This window comes from Ambystoma mexicanum, chromosome 13 (assembly GCF_040938575.1).
Source record: "Ambystoma mexicanum isolate Mex_15411 chromosome 13, UKY_AmexF1_1, whole genome shotgun sequence".
NCBI lineage: Eukaryota > Metazoa > Chordata > Amphibia > Caudata > Ambystomatidae > Ambystoma > Ambystoma mexicanum.
In genome coordinates this window covers 840,791,208-840,808,706 of record NC_090938.1, presented here as the reverse complement: position 1 = coordinate 840,808,706, position 17,499 = coordinate 840,791,208, and the positions used below count along the sequence as shown (strand labels likewise).

General features: G+C 56.9%; 1 protein-coding gene across 1 annotated transcript; it reads right to left on the bottom strand.

The window, feature by feature from the left end:
- Positions 1–215: 215 nt before the first annotated feature.
- Positions 216–2,971, bottom strand: LOC138520705 (uncharacterized). The gene is made up of 2 exons (XM_069632963.1): positions 2,813–2,971; positions 216–2,463 (listed from the first exon to the last, which is right to left on the bottom strand). The coding sequence occupies exon 2, from the start codon at positions 2,460–2,462 to the stop codon at positions 1,383–1,385; it is 1,080 nt and encodes a 359-aa protein (XP_069489064.1). The 5' UTR covers position 2,463; positions 2,813–2,971; the 3' UTR covers positions 216–1,382.
- Between the last annotated feature and the right edge of the window lie 14,528 nt (positions 2,972–17,499).

The following is a 17,499-nucleotide window of genomic DNA, read 5'->3' as shown; positions in this document are numbered from 1 at the left end:
AGGCCACAGCTGCAGTGGTGCCAGGTGGGAAGAATAACAAGCTGACTGTCCCTTCAAAACAAGCCCAAAACAAAACAAGCACACGTAAAACAACATGGATAAGTCACAAAAGTCAGAATCGCCACACTAAATTATAAACATAAAGAAAGGACATAGACATAGTATGTTAGAGAAAAAAAAAAACTTTATTTAATCTTGATGTTTTTGGCACGGTCTCATCTCCTCTGTCCTTGCAGTCTGCCACTACTTTGGCATTTTATGGGCAATCAGTGTCTTAAGTTCAGTTCTTGTCGTCTGCGCCTCCTTTGGCAGTTGTTTGGCCCATCAAATCTCCAGTCTGTCAGTCCTCTGGCCCGTCACGTCTCTGGTCAGCTGTTCACTGGTCCTCTGGCCCGTCACCTCTCTGGTCCGCTGGTCATCTGGCCGTCACCTCTCTGGTCCGTCGCTAATCTGGTCATTGTCCCTGTAGTAACTGGTAAATATGCCAAGGGGAGAGAAACAGATCTGCTTCCTCCTCCAAGTTGTGTTCCTCTCCAGTCGTGTAGATATGCTGATTAAAACGCTTCAGCATTTCTGTGCTTGGCTCAAAGTTCAAAGAGTAAAGTGCTTGTCTTCGCAGCCCAAAACGAATGTTCAGAATGCTGCTCAGCGTTTGCTGCCTGACTCAGTTCTGTATTTTAGACTTGACAATGTTCATCTGTGAGAACACTCGCTCAACGTCTGCATTACTTAGCGGCATTGCTAGTAATGACAGGGCAAACAAGGCCAGTTCTTTGAAGCACCGCTCCTCACTGGCATCTGTAAAATTGAAAACTTCCACCCAGAACTCAGTCGCCTGCCTGTCTTCTTCTATTTTCCAGTTCTGGACAGAAACCGCTCGATACTGGCTGTCCAACAACCCCAAATCTCCTCTGAACAGCTTCAGCATGGATATTTCCGAGAGGGCGGGTTTTGCCTGAGACTGTATCACAGATGGTGAGAATGCTGCCATGGACTTCCACAGAGCAACATTTTCGGGGAGTCTTTGCTGCACCTGTTTCGCAGCCTCAAAAAGAAAGTCTCTGCATTTTCCTTTCACACTCAGCTCCTGCTCCTTGGAAATGACCATTTCTGCAAGTGCAATGTTGAACGTTGTCCCAAATGAAATTGCAGATGTCGGCAAGTGATTACTGTTGTCCCCCAAATCAACATCAATCAGGCCTGCATCCGATAGAGGGATACATTCGGGGATAAGAATTCTCGCAATGATTCCCCTGTAGAAGCATTGCAGACAGTCCATCATTATAAAAGCGTTGCCACAATCCAGTTGGAAGAGCTTGTTTAACCATTCAAACTCTCGCAGTATCGGTGTAAGAAAGGTCACACGGATCACAGTATATTTGCTACAGAAGTTCCGCTTCATAGCACCATTCCTTGTCCATGCTCAGCTGAAAATGACGTTTCAGTGCATCCCAGTGCTGCAAAACACGCACACAGCAGTCATAGATGGAAAGCCAGCGAGTGTCCGACAGCTGCACAAGCTGCGACAGATCCTCCCCAGTGTTAATGAGAGCATAGATCTTTGCATACTCCCTTTGCCGCTGTGCACTGCACGAAAACCAGCTGTAGGTGCTACCCACAAGAAACTCCAAGTTGCACGGTAGCATTAACACTGCTTTGCTTGCGCACCGCTGAAGAGAATGACACACACACTTTATGAGGATGAGGCGCTCGTTCTGTTGTCGAAGTCTTGTGTAGACTGAGTTGTGTTTCCCAACCATGACGCTGCAGCCGTCCGTTCCAATCCCCAGGCAGCTGGTGAACTCCAGGCCAAGGTTTTCCAGAAACTGCAGAAGTGAGTTGGCAATGGCTTCTGAGGTTTCCCCTTCCGGGGTGACCAGCCCCAGAAAGGTTGCAATGATCTTGTTGAGAGACTGACTGAAGTACCGTACCACAACACACAGCTGCTTCAGTGTCGGTATGTCAGTGCTCTCCTCAATCAGCAGAGAATATGGAGTGCTGCCAATGTCCTTGATGAGTGCCTCAAGCATGCATGGTGAAAGGACTCTGTTTATTAAGGCCGTCCACCTTGCTTGACGCCGCTTGATGTCCTTGTAGTGTGAGCTTGCAACCAGCTCCCCCACATGATCTACTGGGATGATTGTGGTGTGGCGTGCAGCAAGGCAGGCCGTTTGAAGCTCGGCCTTCAGCAGGGACGCGTCACTTAGTTTGGGGGCAGCAGAAAAGCCCATGTCCGTGAGTCGGGCTGAAGAGAAAGACGTGCAGTTTTTCCTGTGCTTCTCTGTATTTTTGTGCTGCATCAGGTCAGCATGGTGGGCACGGACTTCCGACTTGCAGAAGCGGCACGCTGCTTTTGTGTGGTCTCCATGGACGGGCCGGATCCAGTCCTTTAACTCGGCGCTCTTCTCCCAGTCTTTGCAATACCGCTTTCCGTATTTGCCCCAACGAGACAGTCCAGCCATTCTAATTGAAGAACATGTGATTAAAAGGAGTACAGCCAAGACAATACAGAGGCAAATGTACTGAAGCCTTTCCTTCACACCACCCAGCCTCTAACAAACCAAGGCACATGGAGATACTGTACACCAGAAAATATGCATGCATTCACTACAGGCTATCTATATATGTTTTATATAGCGCCTCACACCTGCAGGCCTCAGGGCGCTGACAAGAACAAGAACAAAAAGCAGAACGGTGGAAGGCAGGACACAGACAGGAGATCACCCAGCCCCTCCATCCTGTCCAATCCACCCCCCTCGCATAAAGCACAACAACAACAAAAACACATACAATGTGGGGCCCTTGCTCTTACCTTGCAGAGAGAAGGCTACGATGTGGGAGACGAAGCCGAGATTTCAAGCAGGAACGCGGGTTTGTCTGGAAGGAAGCAGCAAAACGTTAGAAACATGCGAAATATGCGGTGATAAGGTGCAGGGAAAACATGTCATCACTACCGCCCCCTCCGTCCATTCCAAACAGAAGTCATGGAATGAGGTTTCCTCTGCTTTTCTCCACCTCCATGTCAAAGCTGGCAAAGCCCCACAATCTCTCCAGGCACGCACGCCAGCCTGTAAACACCCCATGCACCATGGGTAAGGAAAGCACCCGTTGTGACGGGGCATTCAGACGTGCGTGATGCAATGCTGTCCTCGATCTCTGGACATATGTGGCACGCGTGGTTAGTTGGAGCAGTTACTTCCGCATGCGGATAGTAGTTTTGATCAGTCTTACTGAATAAAATAGTCCTTAAAATGCAGAATTTGCATCACATTTTATCAGCCCCCCCCCCCCCCCCCCATTGGTGCTATTGAAACAGTCGGTCACGCAAGGAATTAATTGCCATTTCCAACGGTGGGCCACTTTTTAATTGGTGCCCAAGACAATGTTATGCCCTGGTCCGACTTAGGCTGCAGGCAAGGAGGACTGGGCACATCAAGAGACCATGAATGTGGCAGAGGGTGCAGTATACAAAACCAACAAAGAACACAAGAGCTCCACTGGAGCGGCAGGAGGCACACGGCCTCCTACTCCTTGGCACACAGTGGCCAGTCAGACCTGTTATTGCCACGCAGTGGCTATGCCAGTGGGCATGTATGTCCAGGGAAAACAATGGAACGGGCCACAGGGGGTGCAATATATGCTACTGGGCATATGAGGGTGGCCGTACCCCCTACCAGGCGCGCATAGTTTCAGGGTCTGGGCCTCAACGACACCCCGAGTCCCTGCCAGCGCAGTCTTTCAGAGCCGCTCGCCCACTTGCCTCCCCGGGCTATTGGGGCTGAGAGCCACCTTGATCACAGCTTTGCCTTGCAGGCGGCAGCCACGCCGCTTCAGCCCCCCCCCCACCCCCGCCCGCAATACCGCAATACCGCAATAAAAGGCAGAAGATTCACAAACCACGCCAAACCTCCTCCTTCTAAAACACTCATCCACACACAGGCTCAGACTGGCCTATAGGGCAATAGGCCATGGCCAAACCAAAAACACAAAATGTTGGCGTGGAACCTTTTTTTTGGTCAAAGTGGGTCACTTTTTTGACCCATGTGGGCCAGTTTGATGAGTTACTTCACTTTGCGCATAATAGTTTTGACCAGTGTTTCCGTGTAAATATTCTTTAAAATGCACAATTTGAATCACATTTTATTTTAAAAAAAATCCCCCCTGGGTTCTATGCAGACAGGGTCAGAAAAGGAATGAATTCCCATTTACAACTATGGGCCACTTTTTCATTGGTTCCCAAGACCATTTTAGGGCCCAGTCTGACCCTGCTGAGTACATATATTCACAGGATGATCGGAACATCTACACGGGAGCAAAGCATACCAGGCGTGTGTGCACCTGAGCTCACGCAGAGGGGGACTGTGCAAGAGGCATTAAGAAGAGCCATGACTCGAGCTAATGGGGAAAGAGCAGAGCGTGTGTGGGAAACCCTGGATTGTCCTGCAACCGCATTCTTAGAACCTGCTTTGTTTGCCATAACATAATCAACGTCTTCTTTTACTTGAACCACACCCGGTAAAGCTCAGGCAGCTCCCCTCTGAGAGCAGTTGGGTGGTTGCATCGTGTAGAGTAGTTTCCATGATAATAGGGGTGCTTATTGATTTATGCAATGTTTGTCTGATGCAGGTAATCCGGGTCCATGTATCCGACAAACATTACATAAATAAACTGGGTGGTGCTGAGGACAATAACTTTCTCTGGTGATCCCTTGCATGGGGTCACCGGAGGAAGTTAGTTTGCTTTGTCTGCAGAAGTGCCATCCACAGCGTTGCACTGGCACTTTTTTCAGTCACTGCTGCTCCTCCCCATCTTGATTTTGGTGGCGACCAAATGTCCTGTGGAGGTTGCAGCCGCAGTTGTGGCAGGGATGAACCCCCCCCATCCCCCACCGCCGTGCACAGTCCTTTGCTGTTTCTGATAGGCCTTACAGCTAGATGCAAGTGTTATTGGCTGCTTGTATTGGTGGATTTCAATGCCGGAGCTCACACAGCTCTCAATGACTCCTTTGAGGTATACCTCGCTGCTGAGCCACCCCGCCAACTTGTGTGGTACAGGCCTACACCAAACTGGGCGTTCTCACATGTGGGGATTTCTGATCACTGCTCTAGTCCCGAGATGCTCTGCCACTTGGCGAAGGCCTTTCCTACGAGCGGATGCCAACAGCCGCAACAGCCGCAACAGCTCTGCTGTCACATGATCATTCTTCGGTATGTGTCTTTCATTACACTTCTGAAACAGGCCTCCTTTATATGGCGGCTTTCTATACATAGTGGGGGTGATTGTTCACGACCCTGAGGTATAGATTGGGACTGACCTGTGCCAGTCGGGGGTCGAGGACTCATTCTCACCCTATAACTCTTGAAATGTGGCCATTAAATAATTATTCTTAACTGGACCTTGGGTGCTGCGAGTCTATTAGTGGAGTAGAGCACAGCTCTACAGCTCACATTGGTCCGTCATCACCTTTCTTATTTTTTGGAGTTGCCAAACTTGCGGCCCATGCGTCCTGCATTGCAGTTGTTTCCGTCCCGAAAACCTATGACTGCAGGCCCGGCGCCCTGCCTGCAGGAAAGCAGCCCCTTTCGCTTCGACATAGGACGGTAAAGCACTTGACTGACGCCTCATGGGCACTTGAAAACCACCGGCTTGGAACTTTACCACTTCAGTGTGGAGTGCATGTGGACAAGCCCCCCCCTCCCCCACCAGCAAAACAGAGGAGAAATCCAGGTGACCCCAGCCCGCGCGCCAGGAGCACGAATCCGCGCCACCCCCGCAACAAACCGCCATCATGCCTGACACCCCCCCCCACCAATACCCCCTCAAACAAATCGTCGTCATGAGCTCAGAATATGGGCCCGCGAACACCCCCGGGCGTCCCATGTTTGCACACCGGCTGGCCTCGTAGCAGGCCTGTGTGATCTTGTGCAGTCTGACTTACAAACGTGTCTAAGAACTGCGCAATCACATTGCAACGCCTGGAATCAGGCCCGTGGTGACAGTTCTGCCAGCCTTCCTTCCCAAAATGCACATCTGGTACAAATGCATGCACCGGGACTGCAATCCAAAAGAATACACATGTGCAGTCGGCGACAACCGTCTGCAGCAAGTTGCTCAGTGTGGCACCCCACCACGGCATGCTCAAAGCACGTCCCCATACACCACCAAGCGCTATGCCACCCAACAGATCCCGCTGACTGCCCCCATGCGCTTGCCTATAAACTCGAGATTTGCCCAATGGAGGCGGCAGCTTAGACCAGTTGCGGAGCCGTGTGATTCTGCGCGCGGCTGGAACAGGCGCTGGTGTCCTTTCCAAACAGCCTCTGACACAACAGCAGACCTTGCCCGTCACACAGCTGCCTTGCCCATCACACAGCTTCTTTGCCCACCACACAGCGTCCTGGCCAATCACACAGCTGCCTTGCCCATCACACAGCTTCTTTGCCCACCACACAGCGTCCTGGCCAATCACACAGCTGCCTTTCCCATCACACAGCTGCCTTGCCCACCACACAGCTTGCCTTGCCCATCACACAGCTTCTTTGCCCACCACACAGCGTCCTGGCCAATCACACAGCTGCCTTGCCCATCACACAGCTTCTTTGCCCACCACACAGCGTCCTGGCCAATCACACAGCTGCCTTTCCCATCACACAGCTGCCTTGCCCATCACACAGCTTCTTTGCCCACCACACAGCGTTCTTGCCCATCACAGAGATTAATTGCCCGTAACAATTTACCTATCACACAGCGTCCATTCCCATCATACAGCGTCCTTGCCCATCTCACAGCGTCCTGGCCAATCACACAGCGTTCTTGCCCATCACAGAGATTAATTGCCCGTAACAATTTACCTATCACACAGCGTCCATTCCCATCATACAGCGTCCTTACCCATCATACAGCGTCCTTGCCCATCTCACAGCGTCCTGGCCAATCACACAACGTTCTTGCCCATCAGAGATTCCTTGCCCCTCACACAGCGTCCTTGCCCATCACGTAGCGTCCTTGCCCATCACGCAGCGTCCTTGCCCATCACGCAGCGTCCTTGCCCATCACACAGCGTCCTTGCCCATCACACAGCGTCCTTGCCCAATCACGCAGCGTCCTTGCCCAATCACGCAGCGTCCTTGCCCATCACACAGCGTCCTTGCCCAATCACGCAGCGTCCTTGCCCATCACACAGCGTCCTTGCCCATCACGCAGCGTCCTTGCCCATCACACAGCGTCCTTGCCCAATCACGCAGCGTCCTTGCCCATCACTCAGCGTCCTTGCCCATCACACAGCGTCCTTGCCCAATCACGCAGCGTCCTTGCCCATCACACAGCGTCCTTGCCCATCACACAGCGTCCTTGCCCAATCACGTAGCGTCCTTGCCCATCACGCAGCGTCCTTGCCCATCACGCAGCGTCCTTGCCCATCACGCAGCGTCCTTGCCCATCACACAGCGTCCTTGCCCAATCACGCAGCGTCCTTGCCCATCACACAGCGTCCTTGCCCAATCACGCAGCGTCCTTGCCCATCACACAGCGTCCTTGCCCATCACGCAGCGTCCTTGCCTATGACAAGCTTCCTTGTCTGAGTAATTAAAACGTAGAGCAAACACCGGCTGCTGCGGAGTCCAAGGCCAAGCACGAAGACCCTCGTGCACGCGCGAGTACAGCCCTTCCCGACCCGGAAATCTGCACGGGCGCAGCACGGGGGCCGCTTGCTTCGGCCCCACCACTGCACGCCGACGTCTAATCTCGCATTGCCTTATGCAAGTAACCGATAAAGGGCCACACATACCCGGCGGACACCACGCGCCTTACTCCACACACGTACACACTGTGCATGCACGCGGCAAGGCGAGCGCACACCATCCACACACACACACAGCACAGCCTGCACGCGAGGCAAGCAGGGGGGGGAGGCCCCACGAGCCCACACTACAAGGAGCCCCCCACCCCCGCCCACCCAGCATTACACAGGGGCCTAGTGTGGGCTGTGTGGCGCTATGTTGAGAGCAGTCTCGGCCGTTTCATGACTTACCTCTGATGCTGAACGGGGCGAGCGGGGGCCAGGCTGGACCCTCTGGGGAGGCGGCAGGCTGGACCCTCCGGGACTGAGGCGCAGAAGCTGGATCACTGGAGGTAAAACGCAAGTGGCAACGTGCTGGTGCGGTGCTGACTGGGGCACTTCTAAGCGCTTCTTATGCTGGCGCCTGTATCAGTGAGTCAGAGGGTGTTAAGTGGTGTGTCAAAGAGGAGGCCACGTACCCACACCCCACTTCACTGGCCCTCCCATCAGGACGCACGCCCACCTGCAGAGAGGCAAAGCTGCCTACAATGGACCCCAACTCCCCACACCCCACTGCACCTGCCCTCTCATCAGAATGCAGGCAGGGCCCATTCAGTGAGTAATGGCCCCTCGTTAGCGGATTCCTGCGCTGCATTCTGATTGGAGGGCTGCTCTTAGCTGCAGGGGGAGCTGAACTCTTTCTACTGTTCTGCTTAGGAAGAAACAAGCACAATAATAAGCGGACAATTAACGCTATAAGCGGCCGAACACGCAGCAAGCGGCCTGACAAATACCCAGCCCAAAAACGGCTATTCTGAGCGGGCCTGGCGACTCTGCTGCAGCCCGAGAGATAGCCCTGCTGTGAGGCATGGGAGGAAGGCTGCTCTCCCGGGGATATCCCTGCTGGGAGGCCTGGGAGGCAGGCTGCTCTCCCAGGGTTAGCCCTGCTGGGAGAGCTGGGAGGCAGGCTGCTCTCCCAGGTATGGCTCTGCTGGGAGGCCTGGGAGGCAGGCTGCTCTCCCAGGGATAGCTCTGCTGTGAGGCCTGGGAGGCAGCTGCTCTCCCGGGGATAGCTCTGCTGTGAGGCCTGGGAGGCAGGCTGCTCTCCCAGGGATAGCCCTGCTGTGAGGCCTGGGAGGCAGGCTGCTCTCCCGGGGATATCCCTGCTGGGAGGCCTGGGAGGCAGGCTGCTCTCCCGGGGTTAGCCCTGCTGGGAGGCCTGGGAGGCAGGCTGCTCTCCCAGGTATGGCTCTGCTGGGAGGCCTGGGAGGCAGGCTGCTCTCCCAGGTATGGCTCTGCTGGGAGGCCTGGGAGGCAAGCTGCTCTCCCAGGGATAGCTCTGCTGTGAGGCCTGGGAGGCAGGCTGCTCTCCCGGGGATAGCTCTGCTGTCAGGCCTGGGAGGCAGGCTGCTCTCCCAGGGATAGCTCTGCTGTGAGGCCTGGGAGGCAGGCTGCTCTCCCAGGGATATCCCTGCTGGGAGGCAGCTGCTCTCCCAAGGATAGCCCTTCTGGGAGGCAGGCTGCTCTCCCAGGGACAGCTCTGCCGTGAGGTCTGGGAGGCAAGCTGCTCTCCCAGGGATATCCCTGCTGGGAGGCCTGGGAGGCAGCTGCTCTCCCAAGGATAGATCTGCTGTGAGGCCTGGGAGGCAGGCTGCTCTCCCAGGGAGAGCTCTGCTGTGAGGCCTGTGAGCCCTGGGGTGCAACTGCTCTCCCAAGGATAGCTCTGCTGTAAGGTCTGGGAGGCAGCTGCTCTTCCAAGGATAGCTCTGCTGTGAGGCATGGGAGGCAAGCTGCTCTCCCAGGGATAGCTCTGCGGCGAGGCCTGGGAGGCAGGCTGCTCTCCCAGGGATAGCTCTGCTGTGAGGCATGGGAGGCAGGATGCTCTCCCAGGGATAGCCCTGCTGTGAGGCCTGGGAGGCAGGCTGCTCTCCCAAGGACAGCTCTGCTGTGAGGCCTGGGTGGCAACTGCTCTCCCAGGGATAGCTCTGCTGCGAGGCCTGCGAGGCAAGCTGATCTCCCAGGGATATCTCTGCCGTGAGGCCTGGGAGGCAGGCTGCTCTTCCAGGGATAGCTTGGCTGGGAGACCAGGGAGGCAGGCTGTTCTCCGAGGGATAGCCCTGCTGTGAGGCCTGGGAAGCAGGCTGCTCTCCCATGGATAGCCCTGCTGTGAGGCCTGGGAGGCAGGCTGCTCTCCCAGGGATAGCTCTGCTGTGAGGCCTGGGAGGCAGGCAGCTCACCCAGGGATAGCTCTACTGTGAGGCCTGGGAGGCAGGCTGCTCTCCCAGGGATAGCTCTGCTGTGAGGCCTGGGAGGCAGGCTGCTCTCCCAGGGATATCCCTGCTGGGAGGCAGCTGCTCTCCCAAGGATAGCCCTTCTGGGAGGCCTGGGAGGCAGGCTGCTCTCCCAGGGACAGCTCTGCTGTGAGGTCTGGTAGGCAAGCTGCTCTCCCAGGGATATCCCTGCTGGGAGGCCTGGGAGGAAGCTGCTCTCCCAAGGATAGATCTGCTGTGAGGCCTGGGAGGCAGGCTGCTCTCCCAGGGAGAGCTCTGCTGTGAGGCCTGTGAGGCCTGGGGTGCAACTGCTCTCCCAAGGATAGCTCTGCTGTAAGGTCTGGGAGGCAGCTGCTCTCCCAAGGATAGCTCTGCTGTGAGGCCTGCGAGGCCTGGGAGGCAGCTGCTCTCCCAGATATAGCTCTGCTGTGAGGCCTGGGGGGCGGCTGCTCTCCCAGGGATAGCTCTGCTGTGAGGCCTGGGAGGCAGGCTGCTCTCCCAGGGATATCCCTGCTGTGAGGCCTGGGAGGCAGGCTGCTCTTCCAGGGATAACTCTGCTGTGAGGCCGGGGAAGCAGCTGCTCTCCCAGTGATAGCTCTGCTGTGAGGCCTGCGAGGCCTGGGAGGCAGCTGCTCTCCCAGATATAGCTCTGCTGTGAGGCCTGGGGGGCAGCTGCTCTCCCAGGGATAGCTCTGCTGTGAGGCCTGGGAGGCAGGCTGCTCTCCCAGGGATAGCCCTGCTGTGAGGCCTGGGAGGCAGGCTGCTCTCCCAGGGATAGCTCTGCTGTGAGGCATGGGAGGCAGGATGCTCTCCCAAGGACAGCTCTGATGTGAGGCCTGGGTGGCAACTGCTCTCCCAGGGATAGCTCTGCTGCGAGGCCTGCGAGGCAAGCTGCTCCCCCAGGGATATCTCTGCTGTGAGGCCTGGGAGGCAGGCTGCTCTTCCAGGGATAGCTTGGCTGGGAGACCAGAGAGGCAGGCTGTTCTCTGAGGGATAGCCCTGCTGTGAGGCCTGGGAAGCAGGCTGCTCTCCCAGGGATAGCCCTGCTGTGAGGCCTGGGAGGCAGGCTGCTCTCCCAGGGATAGCTCTGCTGTGAGGCCTGGGAGACAGACAGCTCTCCCAGGGATAGCTCTGCTGTGAGGCCTGGGAGACAGGCTGCTCTCCCAGGGATAGCTCTGCTGTGAGGCCAGAGAGGCAGGCTGTTCTCTGAGGGATAGCCCTGCTGTGAGGCCTGGGAAGCAGGCTGCTCTCCCAGGGATAGCGCTGCTGTGAGGCCTGGGAGGCAGGCTGCTCTCCCAGGGATAGCTCTGCTGTGAGGCCTGGGAGGCAAGCTGCTCTCACAGGGATATCCCTGCTGGGAGGCCTGGGAGGCAGCTGCTCTCCCAAGGATAGATCTGCTGTGAGGCCTGGGAGGCAGGCTGCTCTCCCAGGGAGAGCTCTACTGTGAGGCCTGTGAGGCCTGTGAGGCATCGGGTGCAACTGCTCTCCCAAGGATAGCTCTGCTGTAAGGTCTGGGAGGCAGCTGCTCTCCCAAGGATAGCTCTGCTGTGAGGCCTGCGAGGCCTGGGAGGCAGCTGCTCTCCCAGATATAGCTCTGCTGTGAGGCCTGGGGGGCAGCTGCTCTCCCAGGGATAGCTCTGCTGTGAGGTCTGGGAGGCAGGCTGCTCTCCCAGGGATAGCCCTGCTGTGAGGCCTGGGAGGCAGGCTGCTCTTCCAGGGATAACTCTGCTGTGAGGCATGGGAAGCAGCTGCTCTCCCTGGGATAGCTCTGCTGTGAGGCCCGGGAGGCAGCTGCTCTCCCAGGGATAGCTCTGTTGTGAGGCCTGGGAGGGAGACAGGCTGCTCTCCCAGGGATAGCTCTGCTGTGAGGCCTGGGAGGCAGGCTGGTCTCCCATGGAGAGCCCTGCTGTGAGGCCTGGGAGGCAGCTGCTCTCCCAAGGATAGCCCGTCTGTGAGGCAGGCTGCTCTCCCAGGCATAGCTCTGCTGTGAGACCTGGGAGGCAGCTGCTCTCCCTGGGATAGCTCTGCTGTGAGGCCTGGGAGGCAGCTGCTCTCCCAGGGATAGCTCTGTTGTGAGGCCTGGGAGGGAGACAGGCTGCTCTCCCAGGGATAGCCCTGCTGTGAGGCCTGGGAGGCAGGCTGCTCTCCCAGGGATAACTCTGCTGTGAGGCCTGGGAGGCAGCTTCTCTCCCAGGGATAGCTCGGCTGTGAGGCATGGGAGGTAGGCTGCTCTCCCAGGGATAGCACTGCTGGGAGGCATGGGAGGCAGGCTTCTCTCCCAGCGATAGCCCTGCTGTGAGGCCTGGGAGGCAGGCTGCTCTCCCAGGGATAGCTCTGCTGTGAGGCCAGAGAGGCAGGCTGTTCTCTGAGGGATAGCCCCGCTGTGAGGCCTGGGAAGCAGGCTGCTCTCCCAGGGATAGCCCTGCTGTGAGGCCTGGGAGGCAGGCTGCTCTCCCAGGGATAGCTCTGCTGTGAGGCCTGGGAGGCAAGCTGCTCTCACAGGGATATCCCTGCTGGGAGGCCTGGGAGGCAGCTGCTCTCCCAAGGATAGATCTGCTGTGAGGCCTGGGAGGCAGGCTGCTCTCCCAGGGAGAGCTCTACTGTGAGGCCTGTGAGGCCTGTGAGGCATCGGGTGCAACTGCTCTCCCAAGGATAGCTCTGCTGTAAGGTCTGGGAGGCAGCTGCTCTCCCAAGGATAGCTCTGCTGTGAGGCCTGCGAGGCCTGGGAGGCAGCTGCTCTCCCAGATATAGCTCTGCTGTGAGGCCTGGGGGGCAGCTGCTCTCCCAGGGATAGCTCTGCTGTGAGGTCTGGGAGGCAGGCTGCTCTCCCAGGGATAGCCCTGCTGTGAGGCCTGGGAGGCAGGCTGCTCTTCCAGGGATAACTCTGCTGTGAGGCATGGGAAGCAGCTGCTCTCCCTGGGATAGCTCTGCTGTGAGGCCCGGGAGGCAGCTGCTCTCCCAGGGATAGCTCTGTTGTGAGGCCTGGGAGGGAGACAGGCTGCTCTCCCAGGGATAGCTCTGCTGTGAGGCCTGGGAGGCAGGCTGCTCTCCCATGGAGAGCCCTGCTGTGAGGCCTGGGAGGCAGCTGCTCTCCCAAGGATAGCCCGTCTGTGAGGCAGGCTGCTCTCCCAGGCATAGCTCTGCTGTGAGACCTGGGAGGCAGCTGCTCTCCCTGGGATAGCTCTGCTGTGAGGCCTGGGAGGCAGCTGCTCTCCCAGGGATAGCTCTGTTGTGAGGCCTGGGAGGGAGACAGGCTGCTCTCCCAGGGATAGCCCTGCTGTGAGGCCTGGGAGGCAGGCTGCTCTCCCAGGGATAACTCTGCTGTGAGGCCTGGGAGGCAGCTTCTCTCCCAGGGATAGCTCGGCTGTGAGGCATGGGAGGTAGGCTGCTCTCCCAGGGATAGCACTGCTGGGAGGCATGGGAGGCAGGCTTCTCTCCCAGCGATAGCCCTGCTGTGAGGCCTGGGAGGCAGGCTGCTCTCCCAGGGATAGCTCTGCTGTGAGGCCAGAGAGGCAGGCTGTTCTCTGAGGGATAGCCCTGCTGTGAGGCCTGGGAAGCAGGCTGCTCTCCCAGGGATAGCCCTGCTGTGAGGCCTGGGAGGCAGGCTGCTCTCCCAGGGATAGCTCTGCTGTGAGGCCTGGGAGGCAAGCTGCTCTCACAGGGATATCCCTGCTGGGAGGCCTGGGAGGCAGCTGCTCTCCCAAGGATAGATCTGCTGTGAGGCCTGGGAGGCAGGCTGCTCTCCCAGGGAGAGCTCTACTGTGAGGCCTGTGAGGCCTGTGAGGCATCAGGTGCAACTGCTCTCCCAAGGATAGCTCTGCTGTAAGGTCTGGGAGGCAGCTGCTCTCCCAAGGATAGCTCTGCTGTGAGGCCTGCGAGGCCTGGGAGGCAGCTGCTCTCCCAGATATAGCTCTGCTGTGAGGCCTGGGGGGCAGCTGCTCTCCCAGGGATAGCTCTGCTGTGAGGCATGGGAAGCAGCTGCTCTCCCTGGGATAGCTCTGCTGTGAGGCCCGGGAGGCAGCTGCTCTCCCAGGGATAGCTCTGTTGTGAGGCCTGGGAGGGAGACAGGCTGCTCTCCCAGGGATAGCTCTGCTGTGAGGCCTGGGAGGCAGGCTGCTCTCCCATGGAGAGCCGTGCTGTGAGGCCTGGGAGGCAGCTGCTCTCCCAAGGATAGCCCGTCTGTGAGGCAGGCTGCTCTCCCAGGCATAGCTCTGCTGTGAGACCTGGGAGGCAGCTGCTCTCCCTGGGATAGCTCTGCTGTGAGGCCTGGGAGGCAGCTGCTCTCCAAGGGATAGCTCTGTTGTGAGGCCTGGGAGGGAGACAGGCTGCTCTCCCAGGGATAGCCCTGCTGTGAGGCCTGGGAGGCAGGCAGCTCTCCCAGGGATAACTCTGCTGTGAGGCCTGGGAGGCAGCTTCTCTCCCAGGGATAGCTCGGCTGTGAGGCATGGGAGGTAGGCTGCTCTCCCAGGGATAGCACTGCTGGGAGGCATGGGAGGCAGGCTTCTCTCCCAGCGATAGCCCTGCTAGGAGGACTGGGAGGCAGCTGCTCTCCCAGGGATATCTCTGCTGCGAGGCCTGGGAGACAGTCTGCTCTCCCAGGGATAGCTCTGGTGTGAGGCCTGGGAGGCAGACTGCTCTCCCAGGGGTAGCCCTGCTGGGAGGGTTGGGAGGCCGACAGCTCTCCCAGGGATAGCTCTGATGTGAAGCCTGGGAGGCAGGCTGCTCTCCCAGGGATAGCTCTACTGGGAGGCCTGGGAGGCAGGCTGCTCTGGACAGCTCTGCTGTGAGGCCTGGGAGACGTGCTGCTCTCCCAGGGATAGCTCTGCTGTGAGGCCTGGGAGGCAGGCTGCTCTCCGAAGGATAGCTCTGCTGGGAGGCCTGGGAGGCAGCTGCTCTCCCGGGGATAGCTCTGCTGTGAGGCCTGGGAGGCAGGCTGCTCTTCCAGGGATAGCTTGGCTGGGTGTCACGGCTCGGGGAGCCTGGAAGCTCTGGAATAGGTGGAAGCGGCGTACGGGTGTTCCGATCACGCTTCCTCTACCCAGTGCAGCGGTCTAGTCTTTTCTGCAACGTATCCCGACACAGGATATAGCCCGCCCCTTCCTGTGTTCGGGTGCGTTGCAACGCTCCAGTTTTGGCTGCTGCTTGTTTTCTCCGTGCTAGTGTCCCTGCTACCGTATTGTTTGTTACAGTTACCTTCCGGAGCTCGCTCCGATTCTGGTTTCCTCCCTCTCCCCCTTTCCTCGCTCCCGTTCTCCATTCCCTTCCCGTCCTACCACCTTTACTACGTCCTCCTATTGCTTCTTTCCCGTGTTCCTTACCTCCCCTTCCGCCCGCCTTTGTTTACTATTATTGCCTTTTCCGCCTTGTCTACCCTTCCACCTTTCTTACTTACCTTCCTCCACTCGCCCTCTCTTGTTATCGGCTCCTTCTGTGTACAGCCCCCAGGAATACACTACGGGTTTGCCTTGCCTAGCCCGCTTACCTTGTTGCTGACACTTTGGACTTCCGAATTCCTACCGGTCTCAGCGTTTCCTCCTTGGAGACCTGTTTGTCAAATTTTGGAAAGGAGTGTGCCTTCTCCAGCAGTTTACTCAGCCCTGCAAGTGTCAAGTGCTTCCTACTACCGACGCATCTTCTACAGACCTCTGGGGTTTTTTCAGCCTCTGGCTTTTTCCCCTCACTCCGCGGCCGCGGAGGGTCACCACCGATCACCCTTGGGGTGTCACGGTGGCGGCCTCCTTCGGCCGTTCTCATCTACAAAAAAAAGGGAAGGCCAAGCCTAAGGAGAACCGGACCCTGAATCTACGCCGGGGAATACGAGGTGAGGAGGAAAGGGAAGTAAGGGAGGCCGAGATCCTACAGGATCAAGAGGAGATTCACGATACCCTTGACAGTTTGCAACGCCTCGATACCGCCATGGCCTCTCCTCAACAGATCCAAGAACTGATAGCAGCAGTTCAAAACCTCAACCTAGAGGTGCAAAATCTAAAAGGGGCCAATGCTACTCTACAACAACGGATCGCAGAACGGGATCTTCCGTCCACCGACCTGCCTCCCTTACCTCTTGTGTCGGGAAAGTTTGATGGAACCCCCAAGAAACTCCAGGAATTTTTGGATGCATGTCATCTGCATTTTACATTCCGTACACATACTTTCGCCTCTGGCCATGCTAAGGTGGGGTTCATGATTACCCATATGTGCAGTAACGCCTTGGCCTGGGCCACTCCTCTAGTGAACAGATCTGATCCCGTCCTCCTAGATTACGAGGCCTTCAAGACTTTGATGAAACAGACGTTTCTACGTACCGAGAGTACCTACTTGGCATCCGAAGATCTGCTAGACATCAGACAAGGAAACAATGATGTTATGTCATATATCACCTCCTTTAGGCAAATCGCTGCAGAAGCAGGATGGCAAGAACAAGCACAGTATGCCATCTTTAGAAGGGGACTGCGTGAGGAGTTGAAGGATGAACTAGCCAGGATAGAACGTCCCCTTACCTTTGCTGACCTGATCTCGGCTACTCTCCGGATAGATTTCCGACTGGCAGAACGTCGAGCAGAACGCCGCAAGACTAAGAGCAGTACATCAATACCCCCTGGCCCTTCTCTTTCCTTCCCCCCTACCGCCACTCGTCTCACAAGAGAAGAGCCTATGCAGATCGGAAGCACACGTTCCCCTCTCACCGCAGAGGAACGTAGAAGAAGACGAGAAGGGAACCTGTGCATGTATTGCGGATCGCCGCTTCACCTACTCAGAGATTGCCCCGACGTTCCACCCAGGCGTTCGGGAAACGAACACCCTCGGTAAAGCTGGGGACGCACTACCGAGGGAGCGAAGCTAGTCCCTTTGTCACCCTTTCTGTTACTTCTCCAGAGTGCACCGAAGACCACCGTCTTATGGTTATGGCGGTCACCTTGATCATCAACAAGACTACCATTCAGACACAAGCCCTGTTGGACTGCGGAGCCGCAGGCAACTTCATGGACATTCTCTGGGCCGAAAGGCAAGGCATTTCCCGTATTGCCAAGGCCGAAGATCAAAAGGTAGAAGGTGTTGACGGAAGGCCTTTGAGCTCTGGTCTCATTACGCACACTACCGAAGCCCTTGTCTTACACATCATGCAACACTCTGAACGTTTGTCTTTCGACTTGATCAGGGCTGCGCACTTCCCATTAATCCTCGGGATTGGGTGGTTAAGAAGACACAATCCTACCATTCTCTGGTCCGAGAACGTTCTGAGTTTCCAATCCTCCTTTTGCAAGACCAATTGTCTACCCCAAACAGAATTCTCTACAGTACACACCTTTTGTGGTGAAGATCCCAAAACAATCCATTGTTTGCCTGCTTATCTCGCTGAGTACACCGATGTAGTTACCGAGAAGATCCCCCTGGATCTTCCTCCGCATAGGCCAGAAGACTGTGCCATTGACCTTCATCCAGGGTCCTTGG

What these genes read in the sequence shown, in the direction of transcription:
- LOC138520705 (XM_069632963.1), bottom strand. Translation starts at nt 2,462, where the DNA reads ATGGCTGGACTGTCTCGTTGGGGCAAATACGGAAAGCGGTATTGCAAA.